The 26,162-nt window shown below is 40.0% G+C and overlaps 1 protein-coding gene across 2 annotated transcripts in view; it reads right to left on the minus strand.

Annotated features, from left to right (window-relative positions):
- The window catches only part of LOC126106369 (nuclear RNA export factor 1-like), a 148,967-nt gene that overhangs the window by 88,594 nt on the left and 34,211 nt on the right, over window positions 1-26,162 (minus strand). For both annotated transcript variants that reach the window (XM_049912634.1, XM_049912633.1), the window contains exons 6-8: window positions 13,007-13,209; window positions 8,670-8,779; window positions 2,423-2,459 (exon numbers count right to left, since the gene is read on the minus strand). In XM_049912634.1, coding sequence (XP_049768591.1) covers window positions 2,423-2,459; window positions 8,670-8,779; window positions 13,007-13,209 — 350 coding nt within the window. The remainder of the gene's footprint in view (window positions 1-2,422; window positions 2,460-8,669; window positions 8,780-13,006; window positions 13,210-26,162) is intronic.

Consider the following 26,162-nt stretch of genomic DNA (forward strand, 5'->3'; position numbering starts at 1 on the left):
ACAGAAGTAAGATGTTCTGTCGATTTGTACTAACGATAAATTATAATGTGCTGTAAAATGAAACTGGAAGCTTAAGATACACACTTGAGAATGACCAAAGGTTGAAAGTGGCCAATCACACATATAATGAAAAAAATAATACAGCCTACCTGGACCATGTTTTCATTCACAAAGCATGTTGAAGCTGTAGACCCCCCCCCCACACACACACACACAAAATTAACTTTATTATGAAGATACCTCAGTGTCTAAAATTTTGATATTGTTTCTCTAGTCTTCTGGTACACACTCTCCATCCCACCCGGTCTCTCTTCAAATTCTTGTGCAGTGGCCAGAACTCGTGTCAGCATATCTTCCTCTGTCTCTAAAGAAGTCTTGTAAATTAAGCTTTTCATAAAACCCAACAAAAAGTAGTCCACAGGAGTTAAATCCGGTGATCTTGACGGCCAAATGGTTTGACCACCTCGGACTATCCATCTTCCACCATATTGTCAGTTGCTTGTCTCTGAACCACATGTGAGAAGTGAGGTGGTGCACCATTATGCTGAAACCACATTTCCTGATGGACATTCAGTGGCACAGCTTTCAAGAACAGATCCAATACGTTTTGTAGCAAGATCAAGTATGCAGGGTCAGTTAGGTGAGTGGAAGGGGGCATGGCCCAATCACATGACCATTCAGAATACCTGCCCACACATTAATACCAACCCAGAGCCCAAAGTCCTGAAAAAGTATGACAAGAGGGTTTTCGTCTGCCCAGACATGGCTGTTTTGTGAATTCAATGCACAGTCCCCAATGAACTTTCATTCAGCTCTGAACAAAACTCTATGTGGAACCAGGGGTGTGTCGATACAGTGGTGCTGGAACCATGTGGAGCAGGCAACGCATTGTGGAAAATCACCTGGACTCGTAGTGTATCCTCTGTAAATGGTACAGATGTGATTGCTGCTTGTGCAGAAAATCCCAGATGACACACTGATGGGTTCTCTTCAATGTGATGCAGTATATCATCTTCAAATTCAGCCATGTGTGATGCCATGGAGTACAAAGTTCTGCCTTCTCACAGCGAAGGCACCTGTTTCTCAGAGCCTTTGCGTAGCTAGAGAAAAAAGTTTGTACAATGGCACATTACGATGCAGAAAACGTTCAGTGATATAGCTGACTAACAGCTCTTCTGCTACCTCCAGTTTCACATACACAAAGAGTGTGTCTTGTGTGTTCTGAAAACATGTGCCGAACTGTGCTTACTGTATCAGAGACACACAGGCACTGAATAGGTCTCGCACCAAGGCAGATGCTGAGTAACATCAGCTGACAGTCTGATGTAGTAACGTCATCCTGTCTAACCTACTGCATACCACGACAAGCAACTCTGAGACTTTTCTCTCTCCCTCAGCAGACATAGACATATTACAAATCTGAAGTGAAATAATTGCTGAATGGAAACAGTACTTTTCCAGACATGGGTTCCTATTCAAAATATAATGTATTCATTCCCATCTACACAAGTCCAAGAAGTTTAAGACGAGAATTTTCGAACACCCTGTATAATGGATAGAATTTTTCAACTACTTCCTCGCTTCTTATAAACCCCTACGATTTTTACCAAGAATAGTCTCCCACTTTACATCACACAGGGCTCTCGTGTTCCCATGCTCATGCTGGCTCTGCAACTAGCAGCCTTATCCTGTCCTCACCCCCCACCCACTCCCCGCTGACCTCCCTGCCCGTGCCGCCTCCTCACCCTCACCACCCACCCTACGACTGCCTCTCATGTCAAACGCAGTGGCTGCAAATGTGTGTGAAAGCTTATATGAATGTGTGCGTTATCCATCCTGGAAGAAGGACTTTTTTTTTTTTTTTGCCTAAAAGCTTCAATATTAAGCAATCTTTTCATTCCACCTGTCTGTGACTCAAATGTCTCCTCCGTGTAGGGAGTAGCAATCTATCCTTTCCGTACAGATGTTATTCCATCCTGGATTTTCCACTGTTTTAAAATAAAATTAGTTGTACCCACACTGGCTCATTTATAGAGAGTAAGAGTACATAAGATTTCACATTTCTAATGCTTAGGGGAAAATTTCCAAATTTAATTCTACATCTTTACATCAGGTAACTGGTAATGCTTATGAGCTGTCCCACTCCCAACCCCCCCCCCCTCCCCTCCACTAATTGTTTCTTTTCAAATAGACCTCACATTTAATTAATCAAAGAATTAAAGGTATAAAATAACATTATAAATCAGCAATTTTCAGTGCTCAGAAACTTTGAAAGTGGCTTGATCTGGCATTAATGAGTGCGTTATTAATGAAATAATAAATTCTTAAAAGTATTCTAAGTTGTGATGTATGAAGAATGAACTAATCCAACAAATAACACGTAAGCTAAAGTTATAAAAATCATGCATACTTTATAACTCACCAACTTAATGAGACGGGGGAAGTTCACTGTGACAATGCTGAAATGAAAACAAGAATATTAATGTCATTTGGTGGCTGTTTCAATTAAGTGAAACATTAGATACTTCAAGCTTTCATAGGACCTATCTCATAAAAAATATACCAAAAATAGCAACAACATATAAAAGCTGTGTGTGTAACCATTACATAACATCCTCGCTGTTTACATGCGCTTACATTTGCGATCACTGTACACTTTTTACTTTATTAGAAACAATGTTTTTATCTTCATACTGCCCAGCTAGGATTCTTATTGTTTGAACTTTTGCAGTGTCATCACCTTATGTACAGCTGAAGTAAGTCTGCTTCCGACATTAAACTTAGTTTACAATCACAAACATCACAGCTCTTATGTTAGTGTCACCTGCACGTTGTACACGCTTTGTATCTCTCCGAATAACCTTATCGTCGTACACCTCACTGCACTGATGGCATGTGGTGATACCTTCACTACTAACAATGCTTTCCAAAAAAGTCAACTGTGTGTCTGCAAAGTAAATGCATTTATCCTCTGTTATCCATTTCTCAGACTAATACCAATGTGAATCTATATATAATATATCCCACAATCAAAACAACCCACAATCAGTTCTTGTTAACGCTATTTTCGTATTTTGTGTAAAACTTTTAAAAACATGTGATCCTTACAGGATTTGAGCACGTTATCTTGTTATCCGTAGTCACATGCACTATCTGATGCACCACTGAGCGCCTGCTGGAAACAATACCTCTGATGAGTGTCTTCTACAGTGGAAATCGGCAGTAAGTTGTCAAGAATAATTTTATTTTGCTTTGGGTCATAGCTCATGACTGATAGGGACAATCTAGTTACAAAATTCAGACCCATTTGAAAAATTTATACAGTTCCTTAGTTTTGAGTGAGTTTAATAATACTACAGGGAGCAGGGAAAAGAATGTCTGTCATTGTTCATGTTGTGCTTTAAATGGATGGAACATAAGTGCATTAACTTTCGCAAGGCTCCCACAATCGACATTCACAAAATTCCTTTCTATTGTTACTTAAAAGATTTAATTGCCTTTACCCACCACTAAATAGATAAACTTTTTTGCAGAAAAAGTACATAAAACACGCATATAGCTTTGTTTTACTCCTTGTCTGTGACCAGAACATCAGCCAATAATAGAGCGTTTTTGATCATGTGACCAGATCTAGATATCTAATAATTTTTAAGCTTTAATCACATAAAAGTAACAGATTTGTGAGAATATTGAACATAAGTGCTATTTAAATGTTATAATCAATCAGAATAACAAGAAACTGAACATATTTATAACAAAGGAAAATACCCTATTATGCACAACCTTTTATGACAGATCAAGTTTTCAGTATTTCAGATGAATGACATTTATTTTTTGGAAGAATAGAGCAGAAATAATATAAATGTTGAATTTTTAATATTTCAACTGGTTGGTTTACGAATTAACAGTAGATGTAACAACATATTTCAATTAATTACTAGAGTGTACACATCAGTTAAGAAGTTTTTATTAGACAGTTCTAGCATGCGAGCTTTTCATGCAGACAACCATTACACACAGCTGCCAACATCGAGAAGAACCCGTCAGTAATCACCTAAGTAATATGGCGTAGGTCCGTCGGTGGATTTCGGAACCAAAACTGCACGGCCTCTCCAGAGGGCCCGGACAACTATATATCCATTCGAAATTAATGTAGCTATGTATACGAATCATACACACGGCCTGAAATATGTGTATAAATTTGATGCACTTGGCCTGCCAGAAAAGTCAGCTTGTGTGTCAGTTTGGCACACTTGGCAACAAATGTGTTAAAGAGGACTTTTTTAAATTAATTTGGATGAAATAGTATCACAATACCTTCAATGGTTCAGAAAAAACTTAGGTGAACAGCTTAGCCTAGTCACCTGTACATAACCTTAAAACCGATTTGTTCCACGATATAATAATAAAAAGTGCACATATGATATATGGAACACAAGATTGACTGCCTACCTAACCTCACGATGTTAATAACATGGCCTCACAGACTGGTCTGGTTTGATTTCCTTCCTAATTATACAACTTGGCAGAAAGCAATGTAAACGCAAAGTTTCGCGTCCCACACCAAGATGGGCCGATCGAGCCTGACCGATCTCCGTGCTGTCCTCTGCCGACTGTGCCATCAGATACAGTACGGAAGGGCATTTGGTCAGCACACCACTCTCCCAGTCATCGTTGGAACCACTACCACTCTGTTGAACATCTGTCTGCCGGCTTCAAATCGCCGAGTGCATGCCGTGACACTGAGGAAAAATTCCCGGCAGTACTGGGAACTGAATCCGGGTCCTCCGCATGGCACAATTCCGAGCACATTACAGTACAAAATATTTCATTACATTGAGAGGGAGAGGGGGGGGGGGGTGAGAGAGAGAGGGGGGGGGTGAGAGCAGATGCGCCAATCTACCCCTAAACCCTGGACTAATTTCAACCAAACTTGGTACACATTTCCCTTACTGTCAGGCAATAGTCCCTGTGGATAAGAACCATGTATCTACCGCAGTTCAGGAGATATAGTGTTATAAGCAATGGACACGTAAAAAAACTGCCGCAGCATGGGTAACATTTAAAGTTATATGTCTTTGTTGCTAACTCTATCCATGACATATTTTCTGACAGAATCCTCATATGCCGCAGAATGGACCTACACAAATATATCATTGTATGACACACAGTGGAAGAAATATGACATCATAAACAATGAAATATCTGGAAAAATGCCACATCATGCATGAAGTTTTAATACATTTATTCTTTACTACTAACACACTCCTACAGTTGACTCAGATTCTCTGGCACTTGTCACCACTTTTGACAGTTTTCAGCTGAGAAGCACAAACAGTTGTAGGTGAGAATGACATCTGTCTATAGGGCTATGAAGAGGCGTTGCCATCAAGACATTTACAAAATTGCATTGTGGACATGTGAAGCAGCTGCGCCCAGCACAAAGAAACTGTCAGGTAATGTGTTTATTAATTTGGATACTGTACTTATACATTTGTCCATTACGCATATTTCTTTGTATGACCGTTTCATAATTTCAAAGGTGTTTTTACAAATACACGGAAATAAATTTTTTCCGATACTTCACAATGGACAAAGTTCATTTTCATTTCTAACAGAAAATTGGCAGAAGGCATATCCAGGCAATGCAAGGTTTGTCAGCTAGTTGATAATAAATGAAACACATTTAGTAATTTCATATTTGTGTTTTCAATATTATGTCTGTATTTTCACAATCTCCAAAAACAAAAGAGTGCCATAATTTCTATTTGAATCATCATGTGCTAAAGGTACTTAGTTATTCCAACATAGTTTTGAAAGAACTAGTAAAATCATGATTACACTTCAACCATTCTTTCTTTTCTCCAGAAAAAATATGAATAACGCACAACATTTGCATGAATATCAGGGTTCATTTCACATTGCGAAAAAATAAAAACTGTGCACACAAAAAATATTTAGAGTTTGATAACTGAGGATCTTTTAGCACTTTTGAAAGTTCCTTAAGTATTTACTGTTTTTTCCTCTCTTAATAAATGCATTCAACAGTGGCATTTATAACAACCAATAATTACAAATGTGTTATGAAGGTACAATGTTACTGTATGTAAAATGCACCAAATTAGTGATAAGAAAGTGGATTTTCTTATAGCCTTTGACACTTTTTGGGCAACTTTCAACTGAAGCACAAGTCGTCTTGTAAAACTGCTGCAACAACGTCTTCAATTCCAGTGTATCTCCAGCATCAATTTCAGTCCCGATAAATTTTTGGCTGTTGCTGGAATTTATTATGAGGTCTGTTAGTTCATGTGCCATATAGAACCTGTCACACTTTCTAATATGTCTTTTGAGTATGCTGAAATCCCTGTCACAAAGAAGAAAGTAATGTCTCTTGACGGAAGTAGTGTCCAATTTTTCAAACCCGTTTCAGTCAGTCAATGCCAATAACATATACAACACAGTTGTTGTTCTGTCCTCCACACTTGCAGGATATAAGTGAAATTCAGCAACTGATGGAGGAACACTGCAGAAACTTCTAGAGAAAAGACCATAGGCCTACTTTTTTGTGCCCACATTTTCCAATGCCTCTATGATATTTATAAATATGTGCATTACTTTTTTAATGTCACAAATACAAAATATACAAGTTGTCAACTGTCACAGATAAAACGTTTCCTGGGCAGGAACCTGCAGAATTTGTATATTTTGCATGTAGTCAAAACTAATAGCACATACAATGGGATCAATTATCCTTTTGGCTTCTTCTGTAAGCTCAGTATAAAATTTTTAGGCCCTTCTCTTGTGAAGCAGTAGATCTCCAGTGACACATTGTTTTGCATCTGTAATGTGAGGGCTTCTCATTTTCACCTTCAGTTCTTCATGTGTGAAGCAGCAGTCTGAGCAGGCCCAAAATGCAAATTGAAATTTTCCTTGAAAAATCGTGCATAAAGTGACCTTAATCTGGTGATGTTTCTCCTTAAACAACTTATACCTCTCTAGAATGTTAAGTCTGCCTTCTAAACATGTTATACCTTGCCAGCATAAATGACTTCCTTTTAGCTGAAAACTTTCAATTTATCGCTGGACAGCTTCTTTTGCTTTTGCTGGAAGAGATCCAGTAACTGACCAAAATCCTTACAGCACACATCAGGATTTCCATCTCCTATAATATGGAAGCATCTCAGTAAGTGCATTAAAACACGTGGCTACCCTTCAGCAACATGTCAATGTCTCAACTCCATTATGGTATCTCCTGACTGAGGCTCTTTTAGCAAGTGCCAATTCATTTGATGTTTCCCATTTTTGTCTTTTCTTTTTCTTTTTCCCTTTATCATGCATCTACAAGGGGTTGGCTGGTTATCAATGTATTTGCCAGGATTACTTAAAGGATTGCCAGATTCCCCCCCCCCACCCCACCCCACCCCCACCCCACCCCCCGCCACCACCCCCCTGATTTGCCTGTAATAGTGCTTGGAAAACTTCAAAGTTGATTATTTTGAGTGTCTTTGAGAACTACATTGTACTGCTTTAGGAAAGTGATGTTCAGGATCTGAGGTTCAAGTCCTACAAGTCTAAGGAAAATTGAAGAGGACCATTCTGTAATATTCTAACATATCTTATGATAAAGATGCAAGGGTGAACTATGTGTCTGAAAGAACACGGTGATAATACAATGTCAAGCAATATTCCTACTTGTGGACAGTTACTAATATTACTTAAGTTGAAATGTTTGCAAGATTATGTCAATTCTGTTGAATGAGCAGCAAAAGTGTTATGAAACACCAAAATTTTGGAAAAATTAATATCTGTAACATCCCGATATTATACCAAACTCTGTTCTCCAATAATCTTCTGTGGAAGATGTGACACTAGATAGTCTTGTTCTCATTCTGGCATCAACACAATAAGAATACAAGTTATATCAGTTGTATCTTTTTGCAATTAACGAATGAAATAGTGAATTTAAACATATTTTGTTCAGTAACACAACAAACCTCTCAGTTCTTTAAGTTGTGCCATTATTTTCTGGCAATTAAAATCAAGTTACAAGTTAGGAGTGACTCGTTTGGTGATGTGATGATCAGCCACCATAAGTGCTCTATCTTTAGGTATTTTATTATAAAAAGTCGAGCCTGCATTTTAATTCAAAATCCGATTAACTTTTACAAATAACTATTTTGTATGTAAATTAACTATATACATGATCATCTGTCATCAAACTGACAATGACATTTTGTCATACATATCATTTTCATTCATTATATTAAAGTCAACTAATATAATTTCATTTAAAGTAAAAATAATCAGCATTTACAACAATTTCAATTGCAAATGAAAATATCTGCACTTCCTTTTTCATAGAATTTGGAATGGATCCTTCTGTTTGAGACTTTATGATACTTATAATCTGGAAAATCAATCAATTCATATGAAAGGAACCACTCTGAGATGCCCTTGTAGGGGAGAATAGCCTAGTCTTTACTCTCTCACACCAATGATACGCCTCAAATATAAACCTGTTACAATATCGTAATTAACACCACGTCTACATAAACACAAAACAAACCAGAAACAACATTTTATATTTTGGAAATAGACATCTCTCAATTTCAATTCCATAACACTACTGCAAAATATTTCGAGATAAAGGAGAAACAAATATCACTAACCTCGTGTAGGCCTCACGTGTTTTATATTTCCCACACACAGGATTTTTGTGCAAGTACAATTCTGTGATAGGCAGAGAATTAAGGGTCGGCAGCACACCAGCTGTCTGGATCTGAAAACCATTCCAGTTGCAATGAACATCAAGTAGGACATACTACTGCACATTAACAACTCTTTTCTCATAGAACTTGGGTGGGATAAGACTATTCATATACACTTACATGGTAACTACAAAACAATCATCAGATTTAAACATTCTCCAAGTTTAAGGATGCACAATGATGTCTTTTTTTTAGATGCAGTGAAAGAGCACATTTCATTTTGGGAACTGCAACTCTATCAACTTCCTGGTGACCAGCCAGGTTGTAGCATTTTCAGCTAGTTCTGAGAACTGGATTTCTAAACATGTTGTTCCCTTTTTACACGTATTGCTTGTTGATGACATTAACACTTCAATTTCAAGTCCTGTAAGTTAAAGATAATAATAAAAAACCACTTTTGGTGTCTTTCCCAGGGTCACAGTCCGAAGCAACTATCTGTCTAGGTTGTTGATGCTTTTTACAGCCAGCTTCTAGTTAATGAGTGGCCTATCTATGCCACAGTGACATTTTGGTGAAGGTAAGGAATTAGCATATGCTACTACACAATACACAAGATGCCCTACAAAAAATATATGTTTTTAGACACAAAGGAATTACAAATATTGACAGCATGTGGGCACTGACTGAAATCAATAGTGACAGTTATAATTTTGTGCCGAAACAGGATTTAAACTCGGGTCTCCTCTTACTAGGCAGACGCTCTGATCACTGAGCCATCCAGACACAGTAAACACTGCAACTGCACGGACATATCCAAAAGAACAGTACTATTTTGATACGAGGGCCATTATGAACTAAGACGCCAGATATGTATACAATTAAGAAAAGACGGCCAACGATCTCTTCAGTGCAGATGCACACAGCTCGACCTCTTATGAGAATCGGCGAAATACTGGGTGTAATGAGGATAATGGGCGAGGCACACTACATTAGTAGTAGTGGATTAGTTGAGAATTTAACTTTGATGGGAGGTGTTTAAGGGTAGTGGGTGCAGTTGCAATGACCCCTGTGTCTGGATGGCTTCATGGTCAGAGCATCTGCCTAGTAGGCAGGAGACCCGGGTTGAATCCTGCTCTAGTCCAAATTTTCAGCTTTCCTGATTGATTTCAATCAATGCCCTCTTGCAGCCAATGTCTATAATTCCTTTGTGTCTTAATTCATAATGGCTGTTGGGTCAAAATAGTGTCTGTCATTCACTTCGGAATTGTCTGTCATTTCTGTAGCAGTAGAGTACTGAACATCAGAGCATTGTTTGTTTACATATTTTTGTCCTAAATAGCACATCTGCCGTTGCAGCACGATGGATATTTTTATTGCAATACAATGCTTCACTGGATTACAGCTTTCAAAACAGCTTTGAACATCATTAATAAGAAGGCCCTATAAAAAGGCAAGGACATCTGAAAAAAATCACCACTGTGAACAGAGTAATGGTAGCAATTAATCTGCCTCAAAATGTACAATGTTAAAAATTGTCTGGTACCCCCACCCCCCCCCCCCCACCCCCCCGTACATGTATGAGGATGGAATGGTTGTGTTACTTAATTTTTTTAAATAGTGGGTGACATGAATCTCTTTATGGGTTACACAAGTTTCTGATGTTCCTCTTTTGAAGTGTTAGAAGTCTAATGTTGGTTGAATTTCCCCATAAGATTACGCAATACCTAATAACTGACACAAAGTAGTTGTGATACACTATTTTTCTTGTGCTTATGGACACCATACAAAACATATGAGATAAAAACTAATCAGTTTTTGAAAATATGACTGGATAGATAAAAAAAATCTACACACCAAGTGACAGCAGGAGTAAATACATAGAAAAGATAAGGAATTGTGCAAGCTTTTGGAGCCAGTGGCTCCTTCTCACGGAAGAGTTGAAGGGGATGAAAGATGGATGAAGGAGAAGGACTTGTGAGCTTTCGGAAATATGGAGAATTGCCGAGAATTTCTTAAGCCCATTCCACATGTGTAGCCATTTGTAGCTGGTTCATAAGTTACACTAGGCTGGCAATGTGTGCTTATTTGTTGTTACATTCATGTTTTTGTCATTACGGAAAACTTTCCCAGAACCTCAGATCAGGAAATACTTACCAAATGAGATGATAAGGAAAGACATTGTTGGGGACTGCACCAGCTGAGATTTGAAAACCTGAGAGCTTAAATGCGGAAGATAGGGTAATAAACGAGACAGAAATTACTAACAAAATATGGTGCACAAGATGATAATAGGGGAAAGCTAAGTACGTTAAATTGGGGTAGGCTGAAGGGGAAATAACTGACAGGTCAAAAAATAAAATATACTGAAAGCTAAAGGGGAGTGAAGAAAGGAATAGTTACTGAGAAGGAATGCTGAGTCCAAAGAAATTAACACAAATTAAGGCCAGATGGTGGTGAGAGAAGGACATGTTGTAACGCCAGTTTCCAACTGCCGAGTTCTCAGAAACTGGTGTCAGATGGCATGTGTGGTGCAACAGGCACCAAGATCATGACTGTCATGTTGTAGAGCATGCTCTGCAATGGGACATTATGTGTTTCCAGCACACACCCTCTCTCCGTCCATTCGTCCTAACTGATAACTTGGTGGTAGTCATATCAAAGCAGAAGGTCGAACAATGATTCCATAGCAGCTAGTATACATGTGACATTTCACAGATGGCTCTCCCTCAGATGGTGCATGTATGTTTTGGAAGTTGTAGGCCTGGTAAAGGTGTTGGGAGGATGGCGCACAGGGCAAGTCTTACAGCGGTCACAGGGACAGGAGTTGTTGGGTAGGGAAGAGGGTGCACAAGGAGCATAGGGCCTGACCAGGATATTGCGGAGATTAGAGGGGGCGACGAAAAGTTCAGTGGGCAAAATGCCTGACAGAATGGAACTCATTTAAAGGCACAATTTTAGGAAATCATAGCCTTGTCGAATTAGTTGATTAATAATTCAAGACTAGGAAATACAGAGTGATAAGAGGTTTAGTCCCACTCAGCTTTTTGGAGGGCTCAATTGAACCAGGATTGGAGGTGATGGCCTGGACGATTGCTTTTGGACTTGGCTGGTAAGGTAATTACATTCAGTGAAGGCTGAGATGAGAATGGTGGTGTATTACAAGAGTCTGCATCTGGCCAAATACATTTGCCTCAAATGCAAAGGCCGTTCGGGAGGGAACATTTAACATGGAAATGATGTCAACTGTGAGTACTGTTGTTTGTTAGTAGGTTTAATAAGAACAGAAGAGTTTAGCTTACCCTTGGCGAGGATAAGGTCAACATCAAGAAAAAATGACATGCTATTCAGAAAAGGATCATGTGAAACTTAATTGGGAGAGTGTATTTAGAGATTCCAAAAGTGTTAACAGATTAGCTTCATCATGAGTCGATATGGTACAGATCAATGCACCTTTATCAAACCAGTGGCTGAAGGCTTATGGATCCCAGAAAAGCCACCTCTAAGATATCAAACAATAAATTGTGATTGTCCTCAGTTCTTGCCTCCCACCTGGCCTTAATTTATTTAAATTTCTTCAGAGTCAGCATTCCTTCTCAGTAACAATTTCTTTCTCCACTCCCTTTTAGCTTATTTTCTGACCTGTATTTTTTTCCCTATCCCCTACCCTCACAACATGTTTACTGTAAGTAGCTTTCCACTCTTATTAACTCTCGCACAATGTTTGGTCAGTAATCTCTTTCTTGCTTATTACCATATCTTCCACCTTTAAGCTCTTAGTTTTTCAAATCTCATTTTGTGCATTCCGCAACAAAAGTTTTTCCTTCTCATTCCGTCTAGTAAGTCTCCGCCGACCTGGGGTTCTGGGCAACTTTTCTGTAATTCTCCCCATTTCCTAAACGTTGCCATTCCTTTTTTCTTCATCCCTCTTCCTTCCCCTTCATACTTTCTACCAGAAGGAGCCACTGGCTCCAAAATCTTGAACACTTCCTTACCTTTTGTGTGTGTTTGCTCCTGCCGCCACGTGGTGAGCCAATTTTTTCATCTATCCAGTTATGTTATATTATAAAAACTAAGTTATTCAATTTGTTTTCTATAAAGCCTATATGTGCCTTCCAATTCCAATGCTTCTCCAGGCTTAGGCCTGAAAGCTACAAATTCTCTCTCTCTCTCTCTCTCTCTCTCTCTCTCTCTCTCTCTCTCTTCCTCTCTCTGTGTGTGTGTGTGTGTGTGTGTGTGTGTGTGTGTGTGCAGGATGTTCCTGTGTCATGATAAACGAATAAAAATCAGTGTGCACTTACCTCGTTGTCCATCAGATCTAATACTTTTAGTGACCTCCATTTGGTTTTATCCGCAAAGACTGGGGTGAGGTGGCTCAGTGTCGACAGCTCATTTCCTGCTAGACAGAGGCTGATGAGGTTCGGAGCCATTACCTGTGCATTTTTCAGCAACTGCTGCTGTAAATGAGAGCTTTTTGATGGGTCGTACATCACTTGCTGATACTCTAAAAAAAGTAGAGAAACAACAATTAATGCAAAAAGGTACATAAAGACTGTTCAATCAATAAAATATGTGGACACTCCATTATTTTAAAATAAATGAGCATTATTGTACAATAAATGAAGTAACTGCTGACACTTTTTTTTCCCTTAATAATCTCTTAAATGGTCAATAATATCAGATGAGCTCAACCTTCAGTGGCAGCTGATAAATTTAGTGTAAAGGTTCTGATGTCGAGTTATCAGAACACGTAAGAGTAATATCTTTCATCTCTCGGCGAACTGTTACAGCACAGACCACAGCCAGTGCCCAGAGCCGCATCTAGGGCACAGCCGCCACGAGTCAACAATGTGTCGGGGCAACAACTCGGCAGAGGCCGGCCACTTCTGCACCAACCACTTTGCGAGGCTACGGCCGGGTCTGGGAAACTGACCCCTTTCAGGAATCTTCTGAGGGAGCCAGAAGGTTCATTGATGTGGAGGAATGTGAGTGTTATTCCTTCTGCCTCTTTCAGTACCAGACAGCTCCCAACTCCCAAAGACATCCAGTCATCCTTCAGGCAGCTGGGCAATGTCGTGATACCCAGTCCGTGTCAGATTTGGCCACAGAGTCAATGCAGCTATCAATGGACTATTAACCTCTGAACACTGCCCACTCTGAACACACGGCAGCTCCGCACTCGGCCACCTCCAGGGACTCCGCCACCGGAATCCTACAGTTGCCTCTCCGTTTGAGGTTCCATGCTGCCAGGTTCTGCCTGCCGTCGCTTTTCCGCCGACGGTCCAGAGTTCGACTCTGGGCGGTCCATCCACTGTCACGTCGGCTGACACGTCAGCATCAGCCGTGTTGACATTTGCTGAGAAGGCACACCACTTTACAGCTGCTCTTATACATCCCTGGGCCATCTGCTATCTCTGTCACACTTACAAGGGAACATTACTGGGTGAAGCCAGGTAACACTCAGGACGAGAGCACACACATTGTTAGAGACTAATGGAATAATGATAAATTGTGATGTTTGTCAACTGTTTTGCTGAAGTGTTCTACAACATCCTCTAATCTCCCTCACCATCATCTGAAGCCAGGATGCCCTGGTGAGTGTCTGACACCTCCTCACAAACACATACCTGGTTCCTATCATCCAGTAGCAATTTTTGGCACTCCTGGGTCGCACAGAACTTAATGATCCAGTTATCACAGAGAAGGAACTAGAGTGTGACCATATGACTGTTGTGTCTAAAAGGAATGGTAAAGGTAAGAGAAAAATTTAGCAGGTGTTAAAGCAGGAATAGTTGGAGAACAAATGCAGGCCTATAAAGCATGCATGGCTAGGGAAGAGACAGATGCCGTCTACAGGAAAATTAAAGAGGCCTTTGGGGAAAAGGGACACAGTTGCAAGAATGTTAAGAACTCAGATGGGAAGCTACAAAAGGCAAATAAGGGTAGGCCAAAAGATAAAAGGAATACTTCCACAAGCTACAGCGGAATGATGGTTAGCTCAGCTGTTGCAGGGTACTAGTTCAAATCAAACCACCACAAAATATTTGTTACTTAGTATTTAGCATTTCTAGAAGTTTCTCAAAATTCCTTAATCTTTTAATGTGTGTATATTTTGAAATAGTCTATGTTTGTACAAGTAGCTGTACACTCCATTTAGGACTCAGTTCTGTCCTGTCTGCACACTGATGTCAATAATAAACATGCTTTCAGTGCTAAGTGTTGTACTCCACTGACTGCCCTACTTTCAAATTTGGACTTTACTCTGATTACGACGTGATATTGTTTGGTACAGACACCGAGTATCCTGAAACATTTACATCACTGTGGCTCAAATTAGGCAACACAAATACTACCACCTACACAGACACGAACTGGAATACAAGCAGTATACTGTTACTAAGGTCTGTATATTCAGGAAACCAACAGATTCTGAAACAACAGCAAGTCAGCTGCACATCAAGCATCCGTCACTGTTGTCCAGGGATGTCAGTCAGGACCTGACGAACAGCTGAAAGGATTTGGCCAGCTGCAAAATACAACAGATGGGATGACACTGTGTCTGGCAAACGTGTACTTTACTCTGATGGCACAGCCAGGCAGTGGTTCAAAAAAAACTAAGAGAAGCTCGATAGCTGGCACAAATACCAGTCCAAACTGAAGTAAACATTAGGTGATAATCATGAGCAAATCTGCTTGGCAGAAGAACAACTGAAGAACAGGGCCCAATATCGCAGGGAAATGAGATAATATTACGTACAGAATGTGTAAGACAGAAGCCGGCAATATCACACTCAATGAAAGGACCTCTTGTGTACAGGATGTTACGACGACAGAGCGATGGGGAGAGGGTGGGCAGGGGGGCCAAAGAGTGTCCCCACATGTGGAGTAGTTTACAATGCCTTGAAGTCCACTTCTCCTCCCCTGCACTTTAGGGATGAGGCCCAACAGTTCCCAGTACTTCTGAACCAATGTAACATTGGGGTCTCTATCAGCGAGGACAGTGGGCAGATCTCCAGCCAAACCGAACGCTGCCCTGATGTCAGCACACAAGACACACATAGCCAAAATGCACAGAACCTAAAGTGGTACACCACAAACTTCACAGAATTGTGGATCCTCTGACAGGAGTCTCGCATACAACTCTTCCTTCCATGGTCAACTTGAGTGACTGCAGTTTGTTTTCCATCACTTCCAATCATTGAGTTTCCTACTGAAGCACAATTTGTCTGTCACATAATGAGGTGGCAGCACGGGAGAGGACAGCACATTGACATACGACACCCTCCTGACACACTTCTTTGTCTGCTTTTTCAGCTATGCTGTTTTCCCATATCCCAATGTGTCTGGGTACCCAGCAAAGGTCACTTCATTGCCACAGTGCCGGAGTCGCTTTAACGAGTCACGCACAAGTTGAATCAACTGGTGGATGGAGTGTAACACCTTGACGTAAGAAGTAAGGGTTGATCCGTAAATCGTGCCACCGAAATCTGTGTTCTGTGACAAATGCCATAAAAAAATGCAGGAGGCAGGTGGGAGCTGTCCACTCCCCATGCATTTTCGTTGAGGCATTTTCAAATATTCAACGATTTTAAGTCCTTTGTCTTCAACTCTTTAATGTGTGGGAGTCACATTAGTTTCGAGTCAAATAATAGGCCCAAAAAGCACACAGTGTGCTTAAAATGTAAAATTCTGGCTCCCACTGTGAGTTCTGGTCGACTGAAACTTTGACAGGTGCAGTTAAAATTGACACACAGTCTTCTCTGGTGATAACCTAAAACCAGTTTCATTTGCCCAAGCTTCCAGCCCCCTGAAGGTCAGCTGTAGTTGCTTCATTGTCACTGTAAGATAGAAGGAAGATCACAAAACAACAAAGACATCCACAAACAAAGAGCATTTAGCAAGGCTCTTGTCTGAGGAGGAGATGCCAGATAGTGACTTTAAACAATTTGAAGTTGAGTACACTGCAATGGAGGACCCTGTTCTCCTGAACACAGTAATCAGAGAAGGCATTGCCAACACAATATCAGAAGCACTGCTCCTCAAGGAAGGAATGGATATGAAGTAACAGACATTCACATAGTCCTCATTCGTTAAGTTGACACACCAGCCACTTGGCTTTGGCGTAAGAGGGGATCCTGTATTGCCATATCCAGCAGAATTAAGTTGTCTAGGACACAATGCTGGTAGCACCTGAAATGCGCAGGGAGTGGTACACATGACATCGGGATCTGAGGAGCCAGACAAGGCGGTGGTTAATATTGCCTCTTTCCAATGAATGATCAAAAACTATATCTGATTCAAATGAGATAGGAGCTTGCTTTTGGCTTTAAGGCGCAGATGACAAAGCATGGCATAAAGAATGATCAGGTCCTGGAGTAGTGTCTCTGGCCACGGGAGAGGGCTCACTTCCATTAGAATGTAAGATTCTAGGATTCTAGACCATCACATTACATGATAAGAACCAGAGACTCCTCATCTCCACCGTTCTATGGAACACCTGGAACACAGGAATTTATCTGAATGTCACAGTATACAGGGTGGTCCATTGATCATGACTGGGCCAAATGTCTCACAAAATAAGTGCCAAACGAAAAAACTACAAAGAACGAAACTTGTCTAGCTTGAAGGGGGAAACCACATGGCACTATGGTTGGCCCACTAGAGGGCGCTGCCATACGTGAAACGGATATCAAATTCATTTTTTAAAATAGGAACCCCCATTTTTTATACATATTCGTGTAGTATGTAAAGAAATATGAATGTTTTAGTTGGACCAGTTTTTTCACTCTTGATAGATGGCACTGTAATAGTCACAAATGTATAAGTACGTGGTATCACGTAACATTCCACCAGTGCGGACGGTATTTGCTTAGTGATACATTACCCGTGTTAAAATGGACTGTTTACCAATAGCAGAAAAGGTCGATATCGTGTTGATGTATGGCTATTGTGATCAAAATTACCAACAGGTGTGTGCTACGTATGCTGCTCGGTATCCTGGACGACACCATCCAAGTGTCCGGATCATTCGCTGGATAGTTATGTTATTTAATGAAACAGGAAGTGTTCAGCCACATGTGAAACGTCAACCACGACCTGCAACAAATGATGATGCCCAAGTAGGTGTTTGAGCTGCTGTCACGACTAATCCACACATCAGTAGCAGAAAAATTGTGAGAGAATCGGGAATCTCAAAAACATCGGTGTTGGGAATGCTACATCAACATCGATTGCACCGGTACCATATTTCTATGCAACAGGAATTGCATGGCGACGACTTTGAACGTGGTGTACGGTTCTGCCACTGGACACAAGAGAAATTACGGGACAATGACAGATTTTTTGCACGCGTTCTATTTAGCGACGAAGCGTCATTCACCAACAGCAGTAATGTAAACCGGCATAATATGTACAGCAGTAATGTAAACCGGTATAATATGTACTATTGGGCAAAGGAAAATCCACAATGGCTGTGACAAGTGGAACATCAGCGACCTTGGCGGGTTAATGTATGGTGCAGCATTATGGGAGGAAGGATAATTGGCCCCCATTTTATCGATGGCAATCTAAATGGTGCAATGTATGCTGATTTTCTATGTAATGTTCTACCGATGTTACTACAAGAAGTTTCACTGCATGACAGAATGGCAATGTACTTCCAATATGATGGATGTCCGGCATATAGCTCACATGCGGTTGAAGCGGTATTGAACAGCATATTTCATGACAGATGGATTGGTCGTCGAAGCACTATACCATGGCCCGCACGTTCACCGGATCTGACGTCCCCGGGTTTATTTCTGTGGGGAAAGTTGAAGGATATTTTCTATCGTGATCCACCGACAATGCCTGAAAAAATGTGTCAGTGCATTGTCAATGCATGTGCGAACATTATGAAAGGGGAGCTACTCGCTGTTGAGAGAAATGTCGTTACACGTATTGCCAAATGCATTGAGGTTGATGGATATCATTTTGAGCATTTATTGCATTAATGCGGTATTTACAGGTAATCACGCTGTAACAGCTTGCGTTCTCAGAAATGATAAGTTCACAAAGGTACATGTATGACACTGGAACAGCCAAAATAAAATGTTCAAATGTACCTACGTTCTGTATTTTAATTTAAAAAACCTACCTGTTACCAACTGTTCATCTAAAATTGTGAGCCATATGTTTGTGACTATTACAGCACCATCCGTCACAAAGCGAAAAAAATGGTCCAACTAAAACATTCATATTTCTTTACGTACTACACGAATATGTAATAAAAAATGGGGGTTCCTATATTAAAAATGCAGTTGATATCCGTTTGACCTATGGCAGCGCCATCTAGCGGGTCAACCATAGCACCATGTGGTTTCCCCCTTCGAGCTAGACAAGTTTTGTTCTCTGTAGTTTTTTCATTTGATGCTTATTTCTTGAGATATTTGGCCCGGTCACGATCAATGGACCACCCTGTATAAGAGGTCGCAAGGGGATGTGAACTGGCCTTGACTAAAATCCACCTTACGAGTTTCAAACCTTCCTTCACAGTTGAAGTAGAACAATTAGTGTAAGTTATAAATTCCTTCCAGGAGTTCCTCTTCTGTTCTTGTAAGGGGAGCTGGTACATTCTATATCCTCCATGTTAATTTCAGCAAATACAACAAACATTTTTTTCTTAAACCATTTAGCATATGGCTCTGAAATTTGGACAGTATTTTCAATACGTATTTCTCTACAAAAGTTATAATGCCATGTTAAGAAATACTTGTTGGTTTTTGTTTTACAATATTTTTTTAAATGTTGTTGCCAATTTTTTGTCTATAATTTTGCATCTTTTCTTCTATAACTCCTTAATTATACTTTTTTTTTTACAATTTGTTACAACAATGAAGGAAATGAAATGAAATCAACTATATGTGTATAATTTTGATTCACCTACTGTTAGAAGTTTTTGCAAAAACGTTCCTTACACATGAAAATTTGAAACTTGCAGGAAATGGTTTCCTAAGTTTTTTAATACATTTCCACTTCATATGATGGATCATCAGCAAGCTCTTCTTTTTATAGTATTTTCCTTGCTGCACCTCTTAGTCTTTCTTCGTCAATTAGGTGCATTGTGGAAATGGTGGTGCCCCATGGCTGGAAACCTAAACCTTTCATCACATCACATTTTATAATGTTTCCAGCATTGTATGTTGCAACTGTTTGTGGAATCCTAATCCAAATTAAACTGTCCACACTTTCATTGGAATTTTTTGTTTTCCCATGTAGGTACTTTTCCAATAAATTTGGCTGTGACAAATCTCTGAATATGGGCTTAATTACATCAATTACCTGGCAAACTGTTTTTATGGTCATATTCCTTTCCTGATTGGTACTTACACCATGAGTCATCACCTGTGGGACATAGTGCATGTTGTGGGTGCTCATTTGTTGATGCAGTATGAAAAAATAATGCCCATACTGCTTTCCTCATTTGCTCAGTGCTTCCTGTATTTTGCCTAATTGCACAACCATAAAACCTCTATAATCTGTCAATTGTTTCACCTGTCAATCTCCATCTTCCTCCAAGGGTCTTACCATTGCTAAGCTCCAGGGCTCCTAATGTCTGCTTCAGTTTGCACAAGCGAGCCCCCATGTGCTTCTACACACGTCTGATGCATTCCTGTTTTTTAATGTGAATTTCATTGTCATTCTTCTCCTGTTTTATATCCGTTAGAATCACCATCCCTTAGACAGTTAGCATATTGTACATTATACCACTCCTCTGATCTGGAAAAAAAGTTTTTCACTCCCTCTACTTCCATAGCTCCACTTGTGCCTTGAAAATTTGCTTCAAAACATTCATTATGTTCCTCCTTGGTATCGCCTTTACATTTACAATGTTCGGAGAGAATAGCAACATCAATGACTTTGCAACTGTCTCCACTGGTAGCTGTCACAACTCCATTTAGAGATTTATGGCCTCTATGTTGCCATGACCCACCTAAAGCAACAGTTAAATCTTAACAATTTCCATTATCAGCCACAGCCTCTTCAACTGCTTTCTTCATTGTTGCTTGTGCAACACCTTCAGCAGAAAATATCATCAATTCATATTAAATCCAAACTTGGTTGGTGATTTTGGCAAGTTCGTAATTCCACATAACATTGTTCCTGCAGCACTGCCCATTCCTATGCAACAAAAGCCTTAGACTAGCCTAACATTTATGTCATTCAACTTCTTTCCACAATGAGCTGGTATGACATGGGCATACAAAAACTGCCACAGCGTCTACAAAAATGCATTGACAGAAATTGTGATTATGTTGAAAAATAGCTAAATGTTCAAGCAGTAATCTGATGTAAACAATTGTAGAAATAAACAGGTCTACGTACTTATAAAAAAAATAGGAGACCTTACTTTTGGGATTACCCTTGTATTAGAAACATAAAATGAAACCTCTCCACCACATCTGTCACACTTCAATAACATTTTACATGCCAAACCAATGTGTGAAATTATTTTCAATTCGAGACCTCTTTCTTTGCAAACTTGGCAAAATACATTATAATACATAAAACAGATACAAGAAAAATTTGTCAAATATGAAAAATTGCTGAGCTGAGCCAAACAAAAAACACATAGCAAACTTCAAAAATCAACAAACATGTTTAAGGATATGAATATTCACTTGTCACAGAGATCAAGGCCTACAACGTTGGAAAACAAAACACTGGCAAATTTCGCCAAGAAATGCTGCCTAAAGACAGCAAGCAGTGTCATCACAGGTAAAACACCAACTCGCTACAACCATCTACACAGCGTGGTGCATCAACTTTGAAACGATAGAAAACACACTTAGAATTCACTTAGAAGATTGAAACTTGATTTGTTTTAATAAGAAAACTCCAAGTAAATTTATAATGAAAAAACCCCAAAAATGTTAATTTTTCCATTTTCATCATTCTGGCTCCCCTTAACACTTGCCTCACTTGTGCACCCTCAGATCTGAAGGGCTGAAGGTTTTCTGTAGTTGGGTGGTGTTTGAATTTCTGCCCAGTTCCGGCTACTGGGCGGCATTCGTCACTCCACCGAGGGACAGATTGTCATCTGAGGTGGTTGCTAGACTGGGGAACGGATCCGCAGCAACTCAGATCTCACAGGTGGTACAGTCTACCAACTCCTGGGCACAGCCCTGTCGTACGAAGACAGCCTGCTGACTTCATCGCAACCAATTTGCCCTGCGAACTGTCCACCTTTGTGGTCTCCTGTCAACCACTGTCAGAGTTGGCAGGGGAATCCACACCAGAAAGTAGTCACTGAAATACAAATCTGTAGCCACTTCCCACTGAAACTGAGCAAAAACAAAGGTTGACGATTGAAGATAACCGCAAAGCTGTGGGAGAGTATCTCATCCTACCATAGTTCAAAATCCAGATATTCTCTGAATGGACAAGGCACTCAATAATTTGACCCCTGGAGCACATGATAGCTGAGCCTCACAGTACATTGTGTGCACTGATTTCCCACAGGAGGAGAAATGAGTATGAAAGTGACTGGAAGAGATCCATCACTGCATCCAACGGGTTGTGAGGTGGAACATACAAAGCACAAATTGTGATTTTAACTGGTGTGAGAAGTTCCACTGCAACTGGTTGTAAGGCCACAGTAAATAGGACAGGAGGGTAGTAGCATCCAACATCGTCGAAAACAGCCACACCACCCTTAGCCATGTCTCTAGTAACATCGTCCTTCCTGTTAGGGCGGTAGCCCCTTAATGCAGGTATGTCAGTGACATTAAAAGAGTTTCTTGTAAACGGATGCAAAACAGTGTCTCCTGGGCCAGGAGCTGAAGTTCTTCCAAATGTGATGTATCCGTTTAAGTTCCACTGTGACACAGAAGTCCCTGTGTAAGCCATTGATTAGCGATGAGTATCCTCGTTCTCCGCTGTCGGTGGACCAGGGGAAATGTTAGATGGTGCCTGGCTGTCCGGTTCCTCTGTGCCAATGTCTATCTTCTCGATAGTAAAATCGCCATTGGAAAGGGAAAGTGCTTGCCAAACCGAAGGTATAGCTGCTGCTTTCTTTGATTTTGAATTACTTTCTGTGTGATGTTTTTTCTCTCTTATGGAAGGAGCTGGTCGCACGGGTAGAGAGGGTGGTTTAGTGGTCTTTTGATGGTGTGCAGCAATATGGGATTGGGGTTTCAGGTTTGTTGTTGATGGCTTCTGGAAGATTTCGTTTCCAAGTGTAGCATCCCACCGCTACACCTAATGGTATTTTCTGGGGTATGTTCAGAATTTAAGACAGAAAAGGTCTGGTGGAGTCAGGCAGTCCCCAGCTCGGGAAACCCAGAGTCGTCGATCCCGTAGCCGTGCACAAGGCTGCATAACTGGCACTAAAGGTGCCTACGATAAGGCGGTGCACCCGGCAACTTAGGAACAGACCTCCGAAAAAATAAAACCCCACTTACATTCGTTTCAGCACTAATAATTAATTGTTCGATCCGTAGAGATCATCTAGTCCTACATTTGTAGCACAGCTGTGTGGTTTGGGTGAGGTGGTTGTCACTAGGTGGTATGTTTATTGCGTGCAGCTTTGGATACTTGACAACAAAACACGCGCTTTCAACTTTTCTCCTGTACTGTTGTTTTTAGGCAATGCTTAAAAAAAAAGGTTATAGTAATCCTGAGTTTGACACTGAATTTAGAGACTTAGAAAGGAAAGAAGAATGTGATGTTACTTCATTAGAGACTGAAAGTGACGACAGTTAGTCAGTTGGGCAACAAGTTCTCATCAGTAGTATGAGATAAAAACCCCACTGTACTCCAGTCAGCTCCTCCAAGATTTATGTTCACAGGAAACCATTGTAAAATACATGGTTAGACTTCATAGCTGAACAGAAACTAAAAATTGACTTCAAGTTTGAGGCTACTTCAGTCAAAGTCCAGTGCATGAGTATATTTGGGATTGTATTATTGGTGACCTTCAAAATTTTGTAACTCAATAATTTTTTGCTTTAAAAGCTATCTTCAAATGTATATATGTCATTGCCTTTCATTACATGACTTTTTCATTAATAAAAAAACTTTGGAGTATAATTTGGGGGAAAAAAATCAACATGTTAAGGGGATAAGCTTCTGTAAGATTTCAAATCCTATGATTTTCCTGTTATGGATCAGTATCTGTATGAGAATCTTGTGCTTAATTACTGAACCTGTGACAAAATGCACTGCTCAGTTTTGGACATTCCCCCCAACCTTCTCTAGTAATCCTGCACTATTAGAGTCCTAGGCTTACAAATAATACTCAAGAATGAGTTGAATGAATGTTTTACAAGTTTCGTGGTCATTTCATTTTGAAACATATTGGATGTATACTTCATGTACTCAACAGCTGTGAATGTCTCCCAGTTGTGTAACCTAAAAGTAATCTGTCAGTTTGACCAATTATCCCTGACACGTTACATGTTGAGTGACAACTGTAAAGTCCTTGCACCAAATGCCAATCCTCAGAAAACTTCCTGCATTTTGTTTCAGTTTTACAATGTCAACACTTTCCAATGTATGACAGCAAAGAGCTTTGTGAAGCTTCTAAGATCACCCATGAGGCTGTTTACAAGCACACAGATAAAACACGAGTTACTCCCAGAAGATGTCACGCTAATACTGTCCTAGCCTCAGTAATGTTCTCGATTTGGTAAGGAACAGCATCCCTAAGTTTCCTCAGGTATGGCATATACAGCCACTATATGGAGATACGATTGGGTGATTTAATGGGACAGTTAATATGAGATACGGTGCCCACGTATCTGTCATTTATGCAGCCCTGTGAACACAGTCCTCTACATCTTGGAAAATACAGCACACTCATCATGCAGATGTAGTAGGAAGAACAATACTTGGTTACTGGGGATATTGAGATAAATACCCTAATTCATGTATGTGGTAATCCGACCGATCGATCCCATGTCATAATATTAAAAACACCCCCAAAACATCATTGAACCATCTTTGGCCTCAACTACACCCTACATAAACTGTGGGTTACAGTCTCACTGGGCCACTGACACATTCGAACACATGCGAACACATTCGACACCAAGTCATTTAGAAAGAATGACTTATCAAACCACAAAACATGCCTCCAGTCTACTTTCTGTGTCATTTGGCCCATATTGTGTAACATGTGCTAGCCATAAAAATATTTATTGTTTCCATGTAACTTCATAGCTGTCTGAAGTGTGAGGTGAAAATATACCAATAGAAATCTATTAATACTGTGATTTGTGGTGAATTACTGTTTTTGTTTTTCTGTGTAAAATAAATTTTGTAATTAATATCATAATACAATTGTTTGGTTAGGGACATGATCAAAAAAGTCACATGGAAATGAACTTTGTATATCTTTTCCTATAAAACAGATAATACTGTATTTCATTTGTTGTCACCATTATGTGGCGTCTTTTTTAGTCTGGCTGTTGTACAGTAAGCACACATGTTGCTATGTAGCATAACTTTAGATAAAAGATTTTTTTTAAATGTGTAAGTGGAATTTAATTGCAGAATCAGACTTGATCATATCCCATGAAAGTGATCATAACTTAGTATGAATATTTGCATCTTTGTGTTTAGAAACTACCTGGGAAAAGTTTTGCAAGGGTTCTCTCCTTCTCGATGAGATCTTCTTACTCTTTTCAGAGGGCTCCACGTTCCACAAGACTTTTCACGTGAAATAACTACTATTATGTTGTGAAATGTGCAAGTAGGTTCACAAAGAGTGTTTATTGTCGCAATTACAAATTGGCTTAACTTCTGATCAACAATAATTTTTTACATGCAATAACAAGAACCGATTCTCAATGTGCTTCTGAGTCCAATTTGGTTCTGTGTTATCTGTAGTTCTCCCAATTCACCAAGTCTCACAATTGTGGAACTTCGTCATGGATGAAGCTCCATGGCACACTGCACTGCTCGGCAGACTCTGAGGCCCTGCCTGCTTTGACATCACAAGCAGTCGTCTGGCGTCCCCGGGTATATCTCCAACATAACTCACCGCACCAAACCAAATGTAGCCTAATTTCCCTTTATCATACATCACCGCACTGAACCAAATAGAACCTATATCCCAGGCCTGTCTCTTGTACTATAAATTTCGGATGGATGTTTGAACTGCTGAAGACCCATAACTTTGTGTGTCGCTGGAAGCAATGGCTTTTTGTGAGGCACCCAACTCCAAATCTCCACTGCCTGAAGTTCCCTATACTACATTAACTTGGAAACTGGTTGAGATGAACCCGTATTCACTGACAGCAGCATTTCCTGTTGGATTTGAAACTGACAGTCATAGATAAGGTGTGACACTCATCTACAGTACCTTTAGTTAGGATCTCTTTACGACTACTGTTCTTGCACTGTGTTATGTGGCTTTGTGGTACACCATTCCTTTTAGACATGTTGGATAACCCTCCAACAGAATGGACAAATTCA

Source organism: Schistocerca cancellata, chromosome 10 (assembly GCF_023864275.1).
Source record: "Schistocerca cancellata isolate TAMUIC-IGC-003103 chromosome 10, iqSchCanc2.1, whole genome shotgun sequence".
Taxonomy (NCBI): Eukaryota; Metazoa; Arthropoda; class Insecta; order Orthoptera; family Acrididae; genus Schistocerca; species Schistocerca cancellata.